The sequence below is a fragment of the Schistocerca americana genome, unplaced genomic scaffold, assembly GCF_021461395.2.
Source record: "Schistocerca americana isolate TAMUIC-IGC-003095 unplaced genomic scaffold, iqSchAmer2.1 HiC_scaffold_73, whole genome shotgun sequence".
Lineage (NCBI taxonomy): Eukaryota > Metazoa > Arthropoda > Insecta > Orthoptera > Acrididae > Schistocerca > Schistocerca americana.
Genome location: NW_025726489.1, coordinates 1199029 through 1223472, shown reverse-complemented (window position 1 = coordinate 1223472; position 24444 = coordinate 1199029). Strand labels below are relative to the sequence as shown.

Genomic DNA, 24444 nt, shown 5'->3' with positions numbered 1-24444 from the left:
CGAAAGAGAACACATTTTTATGGCCCAGCGATTGGGACGAGCATTTGAATATGGTGAGTCTTCTCTGCTGTACATGTGCTGCTGTTATGGGTGTCTGTGGAAAATGGCTGAAGGATGGTGAAACCTCGAGTAGGTGGCAAGGTGCTGGATGTCGATACCTCATCACAGAATTTGGTCAGAGGCTTGTCCGACATATGAAGCGGGATCTGTGCCAGATCCGACGACAGAGTACAGTGCCAGAGTATGTAAAAGTGTTTTGGGGTATGCTGTTTGCTGCACATTGGTGAAAATGGGGCTCTGCAGCAGACCACATCTACTTCTTCCAGTATTGACCAAACAACACTGTCAACCGAGATTGCAGTGGGCTCAGGTTAATTGAGATTCGACCTTGGATCGACACAAACTTGTCGACAGGTCAGATGGATAACATTTCTTGTTCTACCAGGTTGAGACAGCTGTGTTTAGGTATGCTGTCATCCAGGTGAACAGATGTTCGAAACGTGTATCGTGCTGTGGATAAAGGCTAGTGGGGTCTGTGTTATGCTATGGGGGACATTTGCCTGGGCTTACGTGGGACACGTGGTAGTTGTGACAGGTGCCATGATGACGGGGAGATATTTGAACACTATTGTGGACTACCCGCATCTCTTCACATTTGATGTTTTCTTTTATGGTTATTGCGTGTTTCAGCAAGAGTTTCGTCCAGAATTGTGCTGTGGTTTGTGGTGCAGGATAGTCAACTTGCATTTGTATTGTGTCCACCGAATTTGCCCAGTCTGAACCCGATGGACTACATCTCGGGTTCTTTAAGGGACGAGCATTGCGCCCACAAACCACCGACTCATAACTTAAGGAATTACCTGACATTTCACATAGACACCTAATGTGACATTCCTCTGGAAACCTTCCAAGGACGTATCAAATCTGTGCCGTGCCAAATTACTGCCGCATTGCATTCCTACGGTGGACCCACATGTTATTGAGCAAGTCACCGTAATACAGTGGTTCATCAGTGTACATTTATGTCTGTGCTTTGGAAGCCACCATTCATTAGTGTAGCAGTACTTGTGGTACTTGATTTACCCAGGAATATAAAGACTGTTTCAGAAATATTTTTACAAACTTTGGGAAGATGTTCCTTACAGCAAAACTAGAAAAAAGTTCATATAAACATATCTCTGAATCCCTGGCTTATTAATGAAAGTTGACATTTAGGGGGTTTCCATGCACAACCCAATAATTCCACTTACCTATGAACCCGTTTGACTCACCATATCCTAGATGGTGTTGTGTTGCCAGGGAGGCTTCTTCACATTCATCATTCTTCTGTCCTGAACATGCTTATTTCCAACATGGCAAGATATTCATTTCATGAGCAGTCAGAAATGTTTTTACGTACAGCTGTCCAAATGAAAATGGACACGAGGCAGTAACAGGCGGCATTTCCAGGCCGAAGGCAGCTGAGTTATCCAACCTTTGGCACTATGTATCGTCGGGTTGCTAGGACAGGATCCATAGCACTACAGACCGTTGACTGACAAAAAGACTACATGTTGCTCGTACGTCTGGACGGAAGAGCAAGTCCTGTGGGCAGCCAACAAGTAGCCAGGTTTCAGTGGCGTTGGCATGTGGTACATCTCCTTCGGCACGGAGGATACTTCTTGAAGAGTACGTGTCATCTTCAACATGTGCAGGAGCTTACGCCTGATGATGGTTTGTTGCACAGGCTGTCAGTGAGTAGTTTGCCTCTTCACTCATTTGTCTCTGTGTTAAAGATGCACTAGGTAGTACCCTTTATGTTGACTGTAAGGAATGGAGGCATAGAGGATCACCAGTTCCATGGCCTGTACCTTCCACCAATCTCTGTGGGGACCTGCAGCAGACCACCCTCATGCAGAAACTAATCATCAGTGTGCCGTGGAGTCCTGGAAAACCTTTTGAAACTTTTGGTGTATCTGAAAGGGTGCAACAGCCCATGATTCGACAGGTGTGTGCATGTTTATAAGCACGAGGACAACATTTTGAGCGTTTGTTACGAGTTTGTGTTGATGAGCTCTAATCACCAAAGTGTAAACTTTCATTAGTAACACGAAAATGGATTTTTGTATACGTGTTTGTATGAACCTTTTTGTTCTTTTTTTGTGTAAGGAACTTGTCTCCAAACTTTGTAGAAGTATTTTTTGAAGCTCCCTGTATGTATATTCCTTCTCCTCTAAGTGTAATAGTTTCCCTGAAACGGATGAAGCCATAGTTTTGAACCAACAATTTTACATATGAAAAAACCTACTTATTAAGCAGTGTCAGGAGAGAACACACACAAAAGTTATGGAATGTGCAAGCTTTAAGAGCCAATGGCTCTTCCTCCTGGTAGAAGGGTCAGGGAAAGGAAGAGGGATGAAGGAAAAGAACTGGCAAGGTATAGGAAATAGGGAGAGTTACTGGATGATAAGTATCCCCTGACTCAGTAATCTGGGCAACTTTTCAGCTTTGATAATGCACCTTCAGATGGTTCCTCATTTATATTTGAAAATTTGTTGGAACAATATCATACAAACTAGAGCAAAAAAATTCTATCATCTTATGTGGGTAGATTAGGAGGAAGAATGCAGATGAGTAAGACTGGCAATCTCAAATACATTTTTGGTCGATTTGTAACTCTCAGAATTTTTTTGCAAAGGATTGTGTTCCATCTTTTGATAATTTTATTCTGTCATCGTACATAACGTTAATTGCCACGGACAACTGCGGCAGTCCTTAATTTTCCTCTCACGGAACACAGCTGAAGGAGCGCGACGCCAAACTGGAGGAGGCGGGCGACCTGCACCGTTTCCTGCGCGACCTGGACCACTTCCAGGCCTGGCTGACCAAGACGCAGACCGACGTGGCCTCTGAGGACACTCCAGCATCGCTGGCTGAGGCGGAGCAGCTGCTGAGCCAGCACCAGACCATCCGCGAGGAGATCGACAACTACAGGGACGACTACACCAAGATGATGGAGTATGGAGAGCGCATCACTGCCGTAAGTGCGGTTGAGGCCATTTTAATATTAATATGCTTCGCTCAAGTAGGTTTATGTTTCACCAGAGTCATTGCTGTCCCAAATTCAAATTGCCAAAAAAATTAGTCCTTGCCGTTAGAAACAAATATTACTAATTCAAAATTAGGCTGTTTGATATCTAAAATACAGTTTTAGGTTTCTGTTAAACTTTCCGGAGGAATGTTTCAAAAATCAAATAACATAATAATGATCCACAGTGATTTAATTTTATCCTTACCCATCCTTCGTTGTGGAATGAGGTACCATTTTTATGTACTTCAGTCTAAAAATAGAGTGAGTTTATTTGGCTTATCAGTCACAATTTACATATTTATGCAGCACATTCACAGCCCTGGCAGTGGTGGAATATACCCTTCCATTAATCTTTCCTCCAGTTCTAAGCATTTACAATTTTATTAATAAAAAAGAATAAATGTAGAGGGGAAAAGTAATGATGACAAAATAATGTTAATGGTGATCCTAATGTTAAACTACTACAACCCTTCCAATATTTTATTGTAAAACAGGATACTTACCTGCACTAGAGCACTGTTGTTTGTGTTATAATCATCAATTGCACCTTACTGTACATTTTAAAAACACGAGGCGACATATTAGATGGCCAGTACTTATCCTCAGAAGGTAAAATACCTGTTGTGACGCAAAAGGGAGAAAGAAAAGGATTGTAGCTTTCAGAAATGTTAGCTCTTTGCCCGTGAGAAAAAAAGATTAGATTGGGAAGGAGGGACAGTTCATTCAGGCCACAGGTTGAGTGGAACTAAAGAGTTTAAGCCCTTGAGACACAATCTCATTACCTCTGAGCCCTTGCCCTTCACATTTGTCACCTCACATCCTCACAGCAGTTGGATTCCCTCAACATAGGGTCTGACTGACCCACCCTCCTCCCTCCAGGAGGTAAGTATTGGGCAGCCATTCTATATCCCTGTAATATTACAGTTTTTGCAACTGGTATTTCCGTTCTGTACTGCGAACGGCTGAAAGCAAGGGGAAACTACAGCCGTAATTTTTCCCGAGGGCATGCAGCTTTACTGTATGGCATGGAGAGCTGCATCAAACCAGTCTCAGGACTGAAGACCACAACAACAACATATTTCCATTCGTCATAAATTTTGGCACTCGTAATCAATGTTTGTCTCGGATACATAGAACTGAGCAGCAATGACTGTGGATGGGGTAGATCCCTCATTGATCATCATCATCATCATCATCATCATCATCATCATCATCATCATCATCATTACCACCACCACCACCTTAGTGATATGCTTCAACAGGACTTGTAGTGAATTTTTATGCAGGCTGCACAAATGGTTTTTTTTTTGGGCAGAGCACCACTTTACTAAAAATTAAGCCACAGCTATAAAGTTAAAAAATGTGCAGCCATTTCATTTTTTAAAAGTGTCAATATGTCAGTATTAAAATTATATATCCCATCTCATTTATTGATACCAGTTTTTCTTCTTTCACGTGAAAGTAACTATTTCACACAGACTAAGTTTTGGTAGAAATGAAGGAGAGGCAAGTGTCGGAAAAAAATTAAAAGCAAATGGTAGTTGGATACAAGAACCGTTAGATTTGTAGTCTGACAATTGCCTGTTTAGCCACCAAGTTTCTTACTTACGTGTATTGTGAATTCAGATCATTGTACAATAATAACTCTCATTTAGATTGTTGGCCAATATTTTACTTTTTAGTCGGTTCGCCACGCTATTAGCTTATTATAGCGCTAACTCTAAGGACCAGAATGGAGGTATACAACCTACAGTACCCCACTGCTAAAATGTCATCAGTGTCAGAGGTCTTCTAGGGCACACAATCGATCTGCAGCATTTAATGTTGTCAATTTCTCCTGTGCTGTTCCATTATTTACTACACTGTATTTGCAAGTAGACACAGAGACCTGAGCAGACTGTCGTGTGCAGGAGCCCTCGACGCAGGACGACCCGCAGTACATGTTCCTGAGGGAGCGGCTTAAGGCGCTGCGTGACGGCTGGGAGGAACTGCACCAGATGTGGGAGAACCGGCAGCAGCTGCTGTCGCAGTCGCTTAACCTGCAGATGTTCGACCGCGACGCCAAGCAGGCCGAGGTGCTGCTGGCCCAGCAGGAGCACGTGCTCAGTAAGGACGAGACGCCGGTGAGTGGAAAATGTTTAGCAGAAATCTGCTCTCGGTCCCCTATTTACAGACTCCTTGTAGTGACGAGAAGCTGTGGAGTTGCGCACACTCTTAAATTTGCTATACCCAGTCACCTTCTTTGTGTTGCAAGGAACTGAAGGCTATATCCTTGTGTGGAAACACATCTGATGACGCAAAATAGAAACTGAAGCTTTACTTTTATGTTTGTTTTCAGCCACAATGGAAAATGCAAATAGTCTGCGTGTGCACATTTCACAGCTTCCAGATTATGTTGGCAAAGTGATTTTGAGGAAAGAGGCGGTAGAATATGGCAACATGGTGCAGGTACCAATTGACTGTTCATTACATCACATGAACAGAAACTTTGATATCAGAAGTAAAGACTGTCATAACAGGAGCAAATGTGATGAAGCAGTAAACAAAAATTGCTACTTTAGAGAAGTGTAGGGCGCAGAAATAATTTATTATTCGTAATACAAGAAAGTTATGCCATTGAAACCTTGAAGAGAATTGCCTTGGGTAAGGAGATGCACGTAAACACACACACACACACACACACACACACACACACACACACACACACACACACATATTTCTTTCATCATAGTGTCCTGTTCATCAGTTTCACAATGTTGAGTAGAAGCTGGTTATTATCCTTGCTCAGCCTCATATAATTTTGAAACTGATATTGGTCCACAAAAACAATTTATTTTTTAAGAAATGCTAAGCTTCCTCTTTCCTTCCGTCTGCTTGTCCATTTGTTTCATCTGTAATAATTGTAGTCGTGGGGGACTGGAATTCGATAGTAGGAAAAGGAAGAGAAGGAAAAGTAGTAGGTGGCATATGGATTGGGGGAAAGGAATGATAGAGGAAGCCGCCTGGTAGAATTTTGCACAGAGCATAATTTAAACATGGCTAACACTTGGTTTAAGAATCGTGAGAGAAAGTTATATATGTGGAGGAGACCTGGAGGCGCCGAAAGGTTTCAGATTGATTGTACAATGGTTAGACAGAGATTTAGGATCCAGGTTTTAAATTGTAAGACATTTCCAGGGGCAGATGTGGACTCTGGCCTCAATTTATTAGTTATGAACTGTAAATTAAAACTGAAGAAACTGCAAAAAGGCAGGAATTTAAGGAGATGGGACCTGGATAAACTGAAAGTTCCAGGGGTTGTAGAGGGTTTCAGGGGGAAGAGATACAGTAGAAGAAAATGGGTAGCTTGGAGAGATGGCATAGTGAAGGCAGCAGATGATAAAGTAGGTAAAAAGATGACGGCTAGTAGAAATCCTTGGGTAACAGAAGAGAGATTTAACTGAAAAAAAAAAAAATTGACAGGAAGTGCAAAATGACTAAGCAGGAATGGCTAGAGGACAACTCTAACAATTTAGAAGTACATTTCACTAGAGCAAAGATATACTGCCTGCAGGAAAATTAGAGAGACCTTTGGAGAAAAGAGAACCACCTGTATTAATATCAAGAGCTCAGATAGAAAATCAGTACTAAGAAAAGGGAAAGCAAAAAGGTGGAAGGAGTATATAGAGGTTCTATGCAAAGGAGATGCACTTGAAGGCAATATTATGGAAGTGGAAGAGGACATATAGGAACATGAGAAGGGAGATATGATACTGCATGAAGAATTTGGCAAAGCACTGAAACACATAAGTCAAAACAAGATCCCGGGAGTAGACGGCATTCCATTAGAGCTACCGATAGCCTTGGGAGAGCCAGCAATGACAAAACTCTTCCATCTGGTGAGCAAGATGTTCGAGACTTCAAGAATATAATAATCCCAGTTCCAAAGAAAGCAGGTGCTGATTGGTGTGAAAATTACCAAGCTATCAATTCAATAAGTAACAGCTGCAAAATACTGACTCACTGTCTGGGTTAAGCTACTGGGGTTCTATTACTTAAGAAGTGTTCTAGCTACTCGCATCTCTTCAACAACCTACTCCATGTTCTTGGTCGTTTGTTAACAGTCTGGAGTGTGACACTGTGTCTCACTTTTTTGGGAATCTAGAAATATGAGAATCTGCCTATTGCTCTTGTCCATTGTTCGCATGATATTGTATGAGAGAAGGATGAGCTGTGTTGATGGTTTCTAAATTCGTGGCTAGAAGCTTTTTCTCTTGAGAAAATTTACTACAGTCATATATAGTGTATGCTCAAGAATTTGCAGCAAATTGACATTGATATTGGTACGAAATTTTGCTAGTCGGCTCTTCTATCCTTATTACACATGGGAAATGTCTGCCCTCATTTCCAGTTGCTGGGGGTTTCCACTGTTAGAGATTTGTGATAAATGCATGGGACCAATTCCTTGGAGTACTGTCTGTAAAGCTGAATTGGGATTCTGTGTTAATCTATCAATTTATTTGTTCAAACTCTTTCAGTTGCTTTTCAATGCCAAGGATGTCTTTTTCTGTGTTCTTCGTACAGGATTTTGTGTGGCGGTCAAATGACAGTATAGTCAGTCTGATCTTCCTGCGTCAATAATTTATTAAACGTGAAATTTAAAACGGCTTTCTTTTTACTGTCTTGTGGTACCATACAAGATGAGTAACAAGTGATTGAATAGAAGCCTTAGATTCACTTGATGATTTTATGTAGTACCTGAATTTTCTAGGATTCTTGACAAGATCTTTCACTAATGTAAACGATGGTAGAAATTGTAGGTTTCACATGTCTATCTTTGTATAGATGCACAAAGGTCTTCTGCCTGTTCAGTTTAGCTTTCTTTATTGAACTGAAAGTACAATAATCTCAGATTTCTCAGCATTTCAGTCAATTCAGCAGTTAATAATTATGGCAACATTCAGGATGGTAGTTTCAGTTTGCAAATTAAAGAATTTGAAAGTTTCTTGTTTGAGAACACTGTTATGTTATTTTTATTGTGTTGTTGGCATGTTGTGCATTTAATTTTTGTCTAATATATCCATTTTCTTATTTTGCACTGTATTCATTCCAAACACGGTTAATATGTGATTGTAACATTAAATACACACTTTCCAAACATGAGGTAGTAAGTGTTTCTTGATATTAAGACAGCTACTGCTATTATCTGCTGTTGCTACAGAAATTAAAATAAATAAATAAATAAATGCCATGACTGAGCTGCAGTAAGTACACTGTACTTCACAATGACTTAATTTATGGTAGAATACTTAAAATTATCAGTATAATTATGCTTTGTTCCTCACAGTTCAGGACTGAGTTATACAGAGTCCAGTGTGTTTTGCTCTGAATGTAAGATGGGTATATCAAGTGTTAAAATAAAAATACTTAATTAAAAAAACTGATACAAACAATGGAAATTCCTGGGTGGAATAACAGTAGTATGGAAAGAATGGATTGCCTGCTGTTTATAGTGAACTCTGTGCCTGTATTTGAACACTTAAACAGCTCTTCTGGTATCGTGTATAATGGTTTCTAGGTTATTTAATTCATAAACTCAAAGTCGTGCACAATGCCCTTTAACAGTTCAACTTTTTTTGCAGACCAACTTGGAACAGGCAGAGAACTTGATCAAGAGGCACGAGGCATTCCTTACTACAATGGAAGCAAATGATGACAAAATCAACAATGTAGTTCAGTTTGCAAGCCGCCTATGTGACGAAGGACACTTTGCAGGTGAGGGGTGTGTGTGTGTGTGTGTGTGTGTGTGTGTGTGTGTGTGTGTGTGTGTAGATTAATTTTGGTATTTTGGTAAAAAAAAAAAAGTTTGTTCATGTGATTTGAGATATTGGTGATTAACTGCAATGAGGTAACAAAAAAAAAAAAATGGCTCTGAGCACTATGGGACTGAACTTCTAAGGTCATCAGTCCCCTAGAACTTAGAACTACTTAAACCTAACTAACCTAAGGACATCACACACATCCATGCCCGAGACAGGATTCGAACCTGCGACCATAGCGGTCACGCGGCTCCAGACTGTAGCGCCTAGAACCGAATGAGGTAACATCTTAAATAAAGCCGGAATAATGTAATTTGGAAAGTTATATCAGAAGATGGTACAGAAACTGAGTATGTCCAGCCCAACTGGCCTTAAAACTGAGATTGCTGGCATATTAAAAAGATGATCAGGGTTGAATCTCCTGGTCCTGGCAGAGGTTCGAGTCCTCTCTCGGGCTTGTGTGTGTGTGTGTGTGTGTGTGTGTGTGTGTGTGTGTGTGTGTGTGTGTTCTTAGGATAATTTAGGTTAAGTAGTGTGTAAGCTTAGGTACTGATGACCTTAGCAGTTAAGTCCCATAATGTTTCACACACATTTGAACATTTTGAATCTCCTTTTGATAATCTCGTTATAACCAGAGCCCATGGGAATAGCAGGGAGGGAAAATGGACATGTATTCTCTATGTGGGAACTAGGACAGTTGCTTTAATACAACCATTGCACTTGCCTCTTGTTCATTAGAATTGCAGCATACATGATTACAACTGTTGTTGATTTAGTCTTTTGTACATTTCAATCTATAAATAAATTATTAATTAATCCCTTTTTGTAAAAATCAATTTCAAAAAGTTTCCAGAATATAACAGTGTTTTATAAAAGTTATATGTGTTATTATTTATAAACATCTTAAAAAATGATTTTACAAATCTTGACTACTTTAATGTCATCTCTATGTAGTTGTCAATTTCAGTCATAGTTTCTAATATTCACCTTGTCTCAAAATGCTAAAATTCTAAACCTTTTTATGAAGTGTTTAGAGATTTAACATTACTTTAGAAAATTTATACATATAGGTGCATGTCTTTTAGAAAACTTGCCAGAGCATATTTTATGTCTCGTAGGATATGCCTTGTATTGTGAGTGAATTAAAGAATTTCCTGTTGGCCATGTCATCCTACTCACATGGAAAGTGTCTTTGAAGGGATTCTCATAAGTAACTTAAGAAATAAGTGAAGTTTTTGTTACAATTCTTTTGTTCTATTTTGTATTGGCTCTTATATATGAAATATTTCTCAACATTGGTTTTTGAAAAATAAAATTAACGTCTTAAGCTTCTTGCCATATTCCAGAGGATGGGTATGGTGGTTGGTCTAGTATGGTTGTTAAAATAACAGCACATTACTGTTAACTGCCTCGTTCTTTAGTGTGAACTACTACAGAAGAACTGTGCTGTGAAAGTAGTAGTAAATTGTGATAAGGAAGCACAGTTCCAAGAGGTTTGATAGAAAAGAAGTGTTTGTGAAGTTTGACTGATGATTTATTGTTTCATTTTCCAGCTGACAAGGTTAGCAAAAAGGCAGACAGCATCAATGAACGGCGCCACGCAAACCGCAACAAAGCTCTGGAGCAGATGGAGAAACTGAAGGATCAGCTGCAGCTTCACCAGTTCCTACAGGTTATAAGACTTGCACTCAAGAGTGACAGTAACTGTAATTTGTCAGTTACTTTTACCCTTTTTCTTAACAACTTTTACAAATTTCGAAATGATATCCATTGTGACCCATTAAGTATTTATTTTTACGTAATTTTTACATGAAAAGAGTGAAATTGTGATAAATTCATTTTTTGATGTGAAGAAGTGTGGCTTGCATACATTTTGGTTTTCCTAGTGTACCTTCTTTAGACAGTGTCCTAATCTGATAGGTCTTCGTTAATGTGTGTAGTGGTTCCGAGATCATCGTAACTTCATATTATACGATATCCAGTGTAGACAAAAATATTTTTAGGTTGTCGCACTCTGCTATGTTTAATACTAACCTTGCCAACATTTCGGCACAGCTGAAGGACCCTCCTTCTAGTAGAAGGCTCTTGCAATCACAATGAAACTCTAGAAAGATTAGTACTGAAAGTGGTGATGTATGATAGCTTACATTGTTGATTCTGCATGCTAGTGGTTGTGAAATAATAACAATTGGGTTTGAAAGCTGTTTATAGGAATAAAATACCTGTGTATACTGCAACAATACTGAACATATTCTCTGAACATGTTTTTCATATTAAATAACTTTCAAATCTGAACACTTTTCAATAATGATATTGCAGCTAGTGATATTATGCTGTAAAATGATCTGTAGAACGGTGCATTATAAACACAAAACAAAAACTGCGTAATTGACTTGCTCACTCAGGAGATGATTTTCAGGCCTGGGAACTCTGTACATGACTAAAGAGACAAAGAAAAGCATTTCTGCTTAGTAAGATTTGAAATGTTAAGTAAAATAGCTTATTGTTCACTGACAATTGAGTAACAGAGAGATACTGCATTTCATAAACAAAAATACTGAGTGTTACCAAATGCATACTGAGCCTACAGAACTCTCTGTGCATAAGACAGTAATGAGCCCTGTGTTTATAATCCTTCAACAGATGATACATTTGACTGTAGGTGTTATTAGTCTGTGCTCACATATATTGTTTCTTGGCCAAACCGATTTTGACATTAAGTCAATTTCAATAGCCCATATTTCTTCTCGGGCATTTGCTATGTCATTACATTGGGGTTGTTGTCTCCTCAAGGTTCCTACTAGAGGACTTCATTAGGAGCTTTAAGGAGATACTCGTTCCTACTAAGTACTGATGCAGTTGTTGGCTGAGAAGGAATAGGGGCCATTGAAATTGACTTAAATTTCAAAAGTTGTTTAGCTAATAAACAATTTGTGACAGTTGACTGATAACCTCTGTAGCCAAATTTGTGTGTTCACTGATGCTGTACACTGACAAGGCGGCAAATATGAGCAAATAAATATATGTCTTATTTTGTTAAAAATAGTTAGTAATTAGTTTTATCACACTGACCATTTTAGGACAACTTCTTGTGACAAATTACATAACATTTTCATCTTTTTTTTTGAGATATGTTAAAAGTCTTCACATATTCAGTAATTGTTCATTACATATAGCTACACATTCTTTATTTCATATCACTTGCACTGTTTTCATATGAGAAATCATTGCCATACATCACTTAGAAGAATAAAGTACCCACCACTTGAATATTGTTGTCAGACGTTATTAGTCTCGCCAGTAACAACAGTGTTTGATTTTAGAATGAAACAAAATACTTCCATTAGCAATCAAATCTATTGAAAATTATATGTCATTGTCAAAACCCTAAAATGACAAGTTTCAGGAATAAAACATACGGATTCATAACGTTGCCCATTTAACGTTTAAATTGAATAATACATTATAAACTTTCAGAGGTGTTTAAATTGCAAAGTAAAGGTTTCAATTTATTTCAGGATTGCGAGGAACTGGGAGAATGGGTGCAGGAGAAGACTGTAACGGCACTAGATGACACGTATCGCAGTGCCAAGACAGTGCACAGCAAGTGGACGAGGCACCAGGCTTTCGAAGCGGAGATCGCCTCCAACAAAGACCGTCTCTTCAGAATACAAGAGGCTAGTATAAGTAACTAATACCTTTCTCTAATAGCAGGTGTACATTTTAATCATAGCAGTGGCTCTCTGCCGTTCTCACTGTTAACATTCTGATGATGATCTTCTTAATGTGGCATTAAAATCAGTATAGGAAATATTGTAGTCAATTAAATATGTACTCATTGCTTTCTAGTAAATAGTCCATCTTCAGTAATGAGAGAAGTGTGCACTATCAAAATACTTACTTTCAGGGAAGAAAGAGAGATTGGAGTGAGATTTGTTTAGAGACAAAAAATTAAACTTTATATCTATTTGTATTGAACATTTGATATGTATATATTTGGAATCATCTATTGTATTTGAAAACTGTATGCTATGTTCCATAATGCTAACAGAATGTTGTCTGTTTGTGTGTGACATTTCATAAAATAATGGCGCTGTAAGTAACTGTTGAAGAAATTGCTTCACATAAACAAGGTTTTGTCCCCCCCCCACACACACACTTACTTACTTACTTACTCCCTCTCTCTGCCACTGCAAATCCCACTGCTTAGCATCAGCAGTTAACTTCTGCTGCTGTTTGCTATAGCTGAAATGTCTCCGCCTTCTTCCCCATGCACCCCCCACCCCCTTTTCCATCATAATACTGCAATTTTTTTGAGGAGAGTAATGTTTCCTTTTAGTTTAATATGAGGAATGAGTGTTGAGGTGGAGGAAGGTATGAAATGGTTTTACCAGTTTTACATCTTCCATGTGAAAACATTTTTCTAGCAGTGTTGAGTAACTACTGTGTCTGTAACTTATTGCCTTCACTTCACATTAATTCAGGCGGCAGCAGAGTTGATGAAAGAGAAACCTGAACTTGCGGAACTCGTCGAACCGAAAGTGCAGGAGCTTGGCAACCACTTTGATAAACTGGAGGAGACAACCCGAGAGAAGGGCGAGCGCCTCTTCGATGCTAATAGGGAAGTTCTCTTGCACCAGACATGTGACGACATCGACACCTGGATGGACGAGCTTGAGAAACAGATAGAAGGCCCGGACACAGGCTCAGACCTGGCTTCTGTCAACATCCTCATGCAAAAGCAGCAGGTATGGGATTTTCTGTTCGTATTTTTGTGTGTTTATAGGGGAAAAACGCGCACACGCACACTGTTCAGTGTGATTTAACTTGAAACGAAGGCTTAATTATTACAATCTGGATGATGATGATGATGATGATGATGATGATGATGCGTCCTTCAAACACACATGTAGATGTATGAGGAATGTAATATGAGGTAGATATTAATGTTTCAAAGATCCTTTGCAAGGCTACAATAGATTTCATTAAACCAGATCCATTTTTAGACCAGTCTGGTGAATTACTTTTTTTGTATCTGTTCAGTATTTAACTGTGCACCTAGTGTTGGATTTCTCAGAAAAGAAGAAACTGTTAGTGCTGTATATCCACAAAATCAGATTCACTGATATTTGGCTTAAAGATTACCATTTAATAAAATACTCATGCGAAGAAAAGATAGCATAAACTATTTTTTGTAGCGGAGGGTATAGATGGACATTGAAAACCATTATTTGTGTTAGAATATCTTTAACGTGAAACTTGACTCCTCCATGACATTCCTTGGTTGTTTGTAGAGAGCTTGCTCCACTCGCAGACGATGGTTAGGAGTCATGGCTAGCTACTTGTCTGTTATGTCAGGTTATAAAACATTGGTGAATTCTCTACATTGATGAATCGTATAAGCCGAAAAAATGGACAGTATGTTTCATTTATGAAGTTTGCATTAAGGGTCTCTACACACTCACCATAAGAAATCTTTGATAATTATGTATTTTGAAGACTGATGAAGTTTTACAATTTTTAATAGGCTCTGTTTGTGAAATATGTCACAAATGTATTTTATCAATAATATTATGAAAATGATAGATTGCTACTCACTGTGAAAATGACACATTGAGTTGCAGACAGGCACAGTGAAGAGATTGTTACACACAGAACTTTAAGTCATAGCCTACTCCATAAAACAAAGTAAAACACACACATGTACGCACAGGCAGGCACACCTTACACACACACACACACACACACACACACACACACACACATGACCACTGTCTCTGGCAGCTTACATAAGGTGCTGTTAACTACTACAACCTAACCACAATAGTGATAAGCTGAGCACTTTTCGGCAAACTAACAAATATTTGCAGAGTAGCATGTTACAATAAAAATTATTGTGGAATATTTACCTTGGCTAAGGGGTGATTTTTCGTCCTGGCATCTTGCTGCGTGAATGTAGATGCAAATAAAAACATTTCTGCTTCTCTTTGATTGTGGCATTTATTACAAAATACATCGTCAAAAGTTGATAATCACTGAGAATGTGAAAAAATTGAACTGACAATAACAATGAGCCAAAACTGAGACAATAGTGCACATAAAGCAAGATATAACTGAGTCTGGTCAAAGAATGAAAGCGGTCACAGCCAGTACTACATTTGTAATCTTTGAACAATCACTTAATATTATAATCTTTTTTTGTTTCCTACTTTACAATTGAATTTATTCTACATTAAATTTTTCTTTAGCAGATAATATGTGACAGTTGAGTTCACACATTTTGTCAAATTCAGTGACAACAAATTCTTTTACAAAGTTTGATTCTTTGATATGACATTTACTGTTTCTCACGCAGTTGATTTTACAAATTTTCATATTTGTTGAAATTTGTTCGATATCGTTATATATACCTTGGTTATTAGCTGTAGACAGTTATTTTAATGTTGTTTTTATCTTAATTGGCAAAAAGTCTTCACATGATTTAAAGCAATGAAGTCACCCACGTATTATTATGTAAATTACTCGTGAACTGAAATATTAAGACAGAACAAAACAAAATACTGAATTATAAATCAGAAGTGTGAATATACAGGTTTACCAGTTTCTTTACTAATTAACTGAATCAAAAGGTACAGTATGAACTCCAAGGCTCTTAAGATTACAAGTGTCAAGTAAATATTCATTACAGAAAATATGCAAAAATTGCAGATAGAGTAAGTCTTTTTTTTTTTAATCGAATTGTCTTCGTTCTTCTCATCTCGGGCAAGAATACAGTGTAGAGAGGAGTTGTCATCACACTAAATTAACTTTTTTTGTTGTTCATATTTCAGATGATCGAAACACAGATGGCTGTGAAGGCAAAGCAAGTAACAGACTTGGAAACCCAAGCAGAGAAGTTGCAGAAGACTGCTCCAGAGAAGATGGGCGACATTGTTGCCAAGAAGATGCAAGTGGAGAAGAGGTTCGCCCAGCTGAAGCAGCCTCTGCTAGAGAGGCAGAGGCAGCTGGAGAAGAAGAAAGAGGCCTTCCAGGTCTGTATCCATGCCTAGAGGTTCTCTAAATGTTTATTAAATGTCCTTCTCAATGTTATTCTGGGTTCTTACTTAATTTAATTTTAAGAGTATTCCTTTGTTGTTTACCCTTGTGATTCATAAATTTTTGTGATGTCATTGTCGTATAAGTGCTTCAACCGTAAGAGCTTACAAGTATAGGCAACTGGCTATCATTTCTTACATTGAGATTGTGAGTGATCACTTGAACATCTTGTGAAATTAATGTAATGACAGTTGGCAAAAAAATTGATACTCATTCGAATTCCATTAAAGTACACCAAAATGATCATCAGATCATCTTGCAGGATTTTGAAAAGTCATCTCTGTTATCATTTTGTTGTACCTTCAATATATCCAACAATGCCTTCATTATGTTGTTGTTGTGGTCTTCAGTCCTGAGACTGGTTTGATGCAGCTCTCCATGCTACTCTATCCTGTGCAAGCTCCTTCATCTCCCAGTACCTACTGCAGCCTACATACTTCTGAATCTGCTTAGTGTATTCATCTCTTGGTCTCCCTCTACGATTTTTACCCTCCACGCTGCCCTCCAATGCTAAATTTGTGATCCCTTGATGCCTCAAAACATGTCCTACCAACCGATCCCTTCTTCTAGTCAAGTTGTGCCACAAATCTCTCTTTTCCCCAATTCTGTTCAGTACCTCCTCATTAGTTATGTGATCTACCCATCTAATCTTCAGCATTCTTCTATAGCACCACATTTCGAAAGCTTCTATTCTCTTCTTGTCCAAACTAGTTATCGTCCATGTTTCACTTCCATACATGGCTACACTCCATACTAATACTTTCAGAAACGACTTCCTGACAAATCTATACTCGATGTTAACAAATTTCTCTTCTTCAGAAACATTTTCCTTGCCATTGCCAGTCTACATTTTATATCCTCTCTACTTCGACCATCTTCAGTTATTTTGCTCCCCAAATAGAAAAACTCCTTTACTACTTTAAGTGTCTCATTTCCTAATCTAATTCCCTCAGCATCACCCGACTTAATTTGACTACATTCCATTATCCTCGTTTTGCTTTTGTTGATGTTCATCTTATATCCTCCTTTAAAGACACTGTCCATTCCGTTCAACTGCTCTTCCAAGTCCTTTGCTGTCTCTGACAGAATTACAATGTCATCGGCGAACCTCAAAGTTTTTACTTCTTCTCCATGAGTTTTAATACCTACTCCGAATTCATTACTGTTGTCAAAATTGGTGCTGAGATAAGTTGGGAGAAGATATTTACTCAATAACTCCTCTTTACACATTGAACTATTATTACAGATATTATTAAAACATCTTAACAAAAACCAAACTAATCATGGTATGGCTGTGTAATTTCACTGGTAGTGGAGGTTTTAAATTGGAACTTGAAGTGTGGGTTATATCTTATTATGAACCTTGCTGTAAAAATTGGAATTTACTGAGGATGTTTTGGATACACTGATGCACACAAGGTGGAATTGTGTCGTAGTATTTCCTATATAGTAGAATGTGGAATAAGAAACTGATTCGGAATTGGAAGCTTGACTTTAAGGGGGAAGGCAAAAATTGTTTACTCTTTTTCTAGGTAAATTAGTTATTACTGTCATACTTGTAGTTAAAATAAAAGAAAGGTTTAATGTAGCAGTTCATTATTTAATTTCTTTTTTGTTACAGTTCCGACGAGATGTGGAGGATGAGAAACTGTGGATAGCAGAGAAAATGCCTCAGGCAACATCAACAGAGTATGGAAATAGCCTGTTTAATGTGCATATGCTTAAGAAGAAGAACCAGGTATGTAGGAATTTATTACATAGAGCAGTTGTTACTTGCAGGATTGAGATAGTCATGTGAAATGTGGTATATACAGCTTACAATCCACTAATGTTATGACACAAGCATATTCTTCAGAAAGCGATACACAATTTTCTCTTTCTCTCTTTTAGTCATTGCGCACAGAAGTGGAGAACCACGAACCACGCATAAACCTGGTGTGTAGCAACGGGCAGAAGCTCATAGACGAAGGACACGAGGATACCGAAGAATTTGCAGGTCGCATCAAAGAGCTCCAGGAGAAATGGCAAGCTCTCAAGGACGCCATGGAGAATCGGCGAAAGCACCTTCTGCAGTCGGAGAAAGCCCAACAGGTTAGTCGTGTAGAGGTCATCTACAGAAATTGACTACCATGTGTTCTGCAGTGTGGTCAGTGCAACACGTATATTTATTTAGTTAATGTTTCATGCTCGTAGACAATTGCAAACAAATTAATAATCATAAACAAAAAATTATAAACGACCAGTTAAACAAACAAAGGCAGAAAATCAAAGGTAAGTGGACAGGTTTTCCAGCCACTCAATCGCTTTAGTGCCAGCTAGGTACTCGGCGAAAGTGTGCGTGTAGGCTGAGATACGTGACACTGTACGCTGCAGTTACAGCTGAGTCTTACTGTCCACAACTGTAGAGGGCTGCAGCTCTCCTTCCTGTGCCACTCCTGATTCTACTCAATCTGCACCTAGAAATGCGAGGAAGGGTTTTTGGTTCTAGAGAAGCCTCACTTGGATCGAGACGACCACGCCAATTTCCAGCCCGACACAGAATTGAAAGGCTGGCTGACAGACTGGTGGCAATGCTCTAGAATCATTTGAGATTTCAGTTGGATTATAGAACCTTGGTGTTTGATAATATTATGTATGGAAAGAGATTGGATCTTCTGTATTCTTGTCCACAACAGAGAGAGGGCTTGGAGTCTTCTTACGGGAGGTAGTGATGTTGCTTAGTACTGGGAGCCACCAGATGTAGGCAGAAGTGTAGCAGATACAACATGTGGCTTGTCCTACTAGGTAGCCTGTGCTTCTGTTCTCGAATAACATTTCTGTACTGTACTTCCCTGCGGTTGGGTTCACAAATTTCATAACACTTCATATCCGAAGTCTGCTGCCCCTTCTTCTTCAGAGGGCTATCGCATACCAAAAAGTGAAACTTTCCAGAATGAGATTTTCACTCTGCAGCGGAGTGTGCGCTGATATGAAACATCCTGGCAGATTAAAACTGTGTGCCCGACCGAGACTCGAACTCGGGACCTTTGCCTTTCGCGGGCAAGTGCTCTACCATCTGAGCTACCGAAGCACGACTCACGCCCGGTACTCACAGCTTTACTTCTGCCAGTACCTCGTCTCCTACCTTCCAAACTTTACAGAAGCTCTCCTGCGAAACTTGCAGAACTAGCACTCCTGAAAGAAAGGATATTGCGGAGACATGGCTTAGCCACAGCAGGAGAGCTTCTGTAAAGTTTGGAAGGTAGGAGACGAGGTACTGGCAGAAGTAAAGCTGTGAGTACCGGGCGTGAGTCGTGCTTCGGTAGCTCAGATGGTAGAGCACTTGCCCGCGAAAGGCAAAGGTCCCGAGTTCGAGTCTCGGTCGGGCACACAGTTTTAATCTGCCAGGATGTTTCATATCAGCGCACACTCCGCTGCAGAGTGAAAATCTCATTCTGGAAACATCCCCCTAGGCTGTGGCTAAGCCATGTCTCCACAATATCCTTTCTTTCAGGAGTGCTAGTTCTGCAAGTTTCGCAGGAGAGCTTCTGTAAAGTTTGGAAGGTAGGAGACGAGGTACTGGCAGAAGTAAAGCTGTGAGTACCGGGCGTGAGTCGTGCTTCGGTAGCTCAGATGGTAGAGCACTTGCCCGCGAAAGGCAAAGGTCCCGAGTTCGAGTCTCGGTCGGGCACACAGTTTTAATCTGCCAGGATGTTTCATATCAGCGCACACTCCGCTGCAGAGTGAAAATCTCATTCTGGAAACATCCCCCTAGGCTGTGGCTAAGCCATGTCTCCGCAATATCCTTTCTTTCAGGAGTGCTAGTTCTGCAAGTTCGCAGGAGAGCTTCTGTAAAGTTTGGAAGGTAGGAGACGAGGTACTGGCAGAAGTAAAGCTGTGAGTACCGGGCGTGAGTCGTGCTTCGGTAGCTCAGATGGTAGAGCACTTGCCCGCGAAAGGCAAAGGTCCCGAGTTCGAGTCTCGGTCGGGCACACAGTTTTAATCTGCCAGGATGTTTCAAAAAGTGAAACTGTTCATAATAAGGAAAAATGTTCATTGGGAACCATTAAGGGACTGTAGAAATTCATCTTCACTCAATTTTTGGAATTATTTACACATTCGTCATACTGTGGCTTTAATTTGCCCTCACTATTTCACAGTAGCTGTCCACCTTTCTGTTCAACCTTGGGCTTCTCTGCAATTCCTTAATGACGAAATGATGTACTCCTTGTTACTACTTCGTGTTAACAAACATGACAATTGCACAACACTAAATCTGCTAATGAGGTGGACAATCTAATGCCTCCCATTTGAAACTCTGTAGGAATCTGCTTCAGTGTGGTGGAGGAAGCCACAGGATGACAGAATTCCTCTCTCCTTGTTTTTAGCTGACCTGTGTAGGCAAGGAAAATTTTGGAAAATTTTCCACCATAAGGTCATAGTGATAGTTGCCCTGGGGCTTCACTGATTGAAGTGCCACAGATTGTTGTAGGTACATAACACATTAGCCACACATTCTTGTAACAGGTACTTTGCTTGAACATTTTCTATCTGTTCACATCGACACCGCACATCGTGTCACACTTTTTTTAAATAACACCTGTACTGCTGTCTCGCAGTGGTGGAGAAACATTGACGCCACACTCATATACTTTATAACCTTAAACATTCACTCTTAGGAATTCTCTGCTGATCTGGTAAGTTTTTGATCGTTTGTAGAAACTGAATAACAGTATTCAACTCTCCTTTCTTTAGGGACACAATTGTTTTACGTAGGTTGACTTGATCCTAATGGTTATGAGCTTAAGGGTACTTAAGACATCATGAACTGTGGCATTTTGATGCATGAAACCTTATTTCTTTGTTAGTTTACTTTGACTTGCCACAACTTTCTCTGCCACTTGTGACTTCTCTCATTTTCCCGAGTGTTATATATGCCCTCCTCCTCTTCATGCATAGGTCCCTCTCGGACTGGATCCTGAATAATCTCTAACATCCCCTCCCCTCTTCCCCTATCACCCTTCCGACATCATGAACTCTTCCCACCCCTATTCTTAACTCCTCCAATACTTTCTTCCTTGTGCCTCTCAAGATAGAACCTGTCGTTCTGAGAGCTGCAACTGGTGGTTTATTATTTTCTGATCAAATGTTTGAGTGTAGTGAAAACACCCATTATAAATTACACAGTGGGTTTTTGTCCATATTTTCATACTTAAGCAAAGAGTGGGAAATGGACAAATGGAGTACTAATTGACCACCTTGAGGTATAGTTTTATTAGACATATTTAATTGCTTGAAGGTAATCAAGAAAAAATTAATTAGTGATTGGAGGGAAAATTGAAATATTTCACAAGTAGTAGCTGCTGCTAGCTATGTAAATGAAGTGTCAAAAAGTTTATCTGTTACAGTCCTAGTTGTTTTGCATATTCAAGTTGTAGCAATATGACATTGAACTGTCAGAATGGCTTTCTCCAGATCAAGTATTAAATTTGGGACATTTTGAGAACTAGAGATGCAAGAAGAACAAATGAGGTGTCAGAAAGATCATTCTCTATCTCTGTCAATGAAACAAATATTATTCTTAGTTAGATTTATATAGCCAATGGTAGGTCTGTACACCATCATTTTGTACTTTCACAGAAATATATTAGGTGATACTTCTCCTGCACATTTGAGTAATTGAATTCTGAAGTGTCCAAAACATCTTTAATGTTCCTTGTCGTATTTACAGTACTTCTTCGATGCAAGTGAAGCTGAATCCTGGATGAGTGAGCAGGAGCTGTACATGATGGTAGAAGACCGTGGGAAAGATGAGATTTCTGCTCAGAATTTAATGAAGAAACACGAGACACTGGAACTCGCAGTTGAAGACTATGCAGAGACTATTCGCCAGCTGGGTGAAACTGCACGGCAGCTCACGGCGGAACAACACCCAGACAGGTACCTGTTTTCATTTGTGTGAACTGGTCACCAACATAATTGCATTGAGTGCAAGAAATTCAAAGCTGTTACTAATGATCTGTATTCTAATCACCACTATCACTTCCATTATGAAAAAGTCTGTGAATATTGATGCACTGTTATTGGATAACCCATTCCACTTCATTTATGTATTTAATTCACATGATCTATTTCAGAATTATACAGTTTGATCTTAAGACATACTTGGAGCAATCCAACCAATATGAAACATTTAGCCCGCATCTCGTGGTCGTGCGGTAGCGTTCTCGCTTCCCACGCCCGGGTTCCCGGGTTCGATTCCCGGCGGGGTCAGGGATTTTCTCTGCCTTGTGATGGCTGGGTGTTGTGTGCTGTCCTTAGGTTAGTTAGGTTTAAGTAGTTCTAAGTTCTAGGGGACTGATGACCATAGATGTTAAGTCCCAAAGTGCTCAGAGCCATTTTTTTTGAAAAATTTAAGTACACAGGGTGTATATGCCCTGGGGCAACCAAGAAATCTAGGAAAAACACACGAGAATTTTTAATCTGGGTAGAAACTGGGAATTTTCCATTGTTCTGGTTTTCAGTTAAATTTTTGTGATTTTCACTGGTAAGGACTGATTTCTAACAAAGAATTTTACTTTAGTCCACTACTACTGAATAATACTACAGCAATAAAACAAACAAGATAATAACACAAAATAAAACTTTAGTTGCAAAGAAAATGTGCCATTTACTATAATACACTGTACACACATAACTGCCAGAGGACAGCAAAATGTGTCAGACTTTGCAATACTTTCTAATAACAGCTGCTTTCAATAAGTATTTCTTGTGAGCCTTGTTTTGATGAACATGATGTCACAACTGTTTGCATTTCTAACAGATTGCGGGAAAATATTGTAAATGATAGTTTGAGAAATGTTGCTCGTAAAGTAAATTTCCTTTTACGCAAGATGAATTATGTTACATGTGAGAACGTGTGATGTATTTCTTAAGTCATGGAGTGTTAGACTCTCATTCAAAACTTAACACTGAGGACCAGCTACTTAGAAAAATTTCGAGCGCAGTAGATCAGCCATGCATGCAATTATTTAAAATTTTACTGGCACATTAGTGTTTCATATCTCTTAAATGGCAAAACACACTAAAAAGGCCAAGTTTCAGGGTTAGTTTTTGATATTTCTTTTAGTTCTTTCATAGATTAAAAATAGCACAAAGTGAGTACTTACGCAGTTTTACACATGAAACTTCCTGGCAAATTAAAACTGTGTGCCGAACCAATACTCAAACTTAGGACCTTTGCCTTTTGTGGGCAAGTGCTCTACCATCTGAACTACCCAAGCATGGCTCACAACCCGTCCTTACAGCTCTAATTCCACCAGTGCGTTGTCTCCTACCTTCCAAATTTCACAGAAGTTTTCCTGCAGACCTTGCAGAACTAGCACTCATGGAAGAAATAGTGTTGAGGAGACATGGGTTAGCCACAGCCTGGGATCCCGCTAAGGATCTTGTCACTACATCCTCAGAAGAAAAAAAAAAAAAAAGGTCAAATTTTGTTACGACCAATGTTATATGTGAAAGCTTAGCTTTCCTTGTAGCTATACTGCCTGCATATTAATTTAAACCATTAGCTTTTCGTGTTTGTGTGTTCACTCCACTTAAGTGATTTTGCTATTGGCTGACTACATCACATGTCCTATGCTCTGAATATCTGCTGGCATTAGCTGGTAGGATCACATAGCATGAGCTGTGACTGGCCGACAAAAATGAGTTGCAGCCGTCCGCAGCTCGTGGTCGTGCGGTAGTGTTCTCGCTCCCCACGCCCGGGTTCCCGAGTTCGATTCCCGGTGGGGTCAGGGATTTTCTCTGCCTCATGATGACTGGGTGTTGTGTGCTGTCCTTAGGTTAGTTCTAAGTTCTAGGGGACTGATGACCATAGCAGTTAAGTCCCATAGTGCTCAGAGCCATTTGAACCATTTTTTTGAGTTGCAGCCTCAGTTTCAGTGCTTTGGAAGCTGCTGTGCTGTATTTGGTGGAATTCATGTTTATACTTTCGTAACATGAAAATATGCATTGTAAATTTTGCTGCACAACAAGGATCTTTCCAAAACGTGTTGTTTTTTTTTTTTTTTTTTTTTTTTTTCCTGGTTTCATTTCTTAAAGTCCCCGGATGTTCTGCACTGCTCCAAGGGAAAGTACAACATAATTTAACACGGAAAAATATGTGCTTTCACCAGTTGCATAGTATATTTTCTCCAAGGAAAAGTGTTTTTAACTGGGAAATCTGGGAAAAATCCAAGAGTCCCCACCCTCCGCTACCCCACCCCCTTGGCCGCATATACGCCCTTGTACAGAAAGAGTTCTGAAATGTAATACATCGAAAATCAATGGAGCAGATTGGCGCAGAGCTGACTAACATGGTTCAATGTCAAGTATTATGCATGCACAATAGTGTGTATTGGGTAGCAGAGAGGCGGAGGGTGAAGGAGAGAATCTCATTTCGTATTTCAGTAGCAGTGGACCATACAGCATTGTGTTACCTCAGTTCATTGTTATTATGAA

The 24444-nt window shown here is 39.4% G+C and overlaps 1 protein-coding gene across 1 annotated transcript in view; it reads left to right on the top strand.

Moving 5' to 3' along the window:
• Positions 1-24444, top strand: part of LOC124589803 (spectrin beta chain-like) — a 140771-nt gene that overhangs the window by 34986 nt on the left and 81341 nt on the right. Inside the window, exons 16-25 of the mRNA XM_047131591.1 lie at positions 2780-3019; positions 4981-5193; positions 8692-8824; positions 10422-10540; positions 12387-12545; positions 13353-13616; positions 15699-15899; positions 17585-17701; positions 17854-18054; positions 21674-21882. Coding sequence (XP_046987547.1) covers positions 2780-3019; positions 4981-5193; positions 8692-8824; positions 10422-10540; positions 12387-12545; positions 13353-13616; positions 15699-15899; positions 17585-17701; positions 17854-18054; positions 21674-21882 — 1856 coding nt within the window. The remainder of the gene's footprint in view (positions 1-2779; positions 3020-4980; positions 5194-8691; positions 8825-10421; positions 10541-12386; positions 12546-13352; positions 13617-15698; positions 15900-17584; positions 17702-17853; positions 18055-21673; positions 21883-24444) is intronic.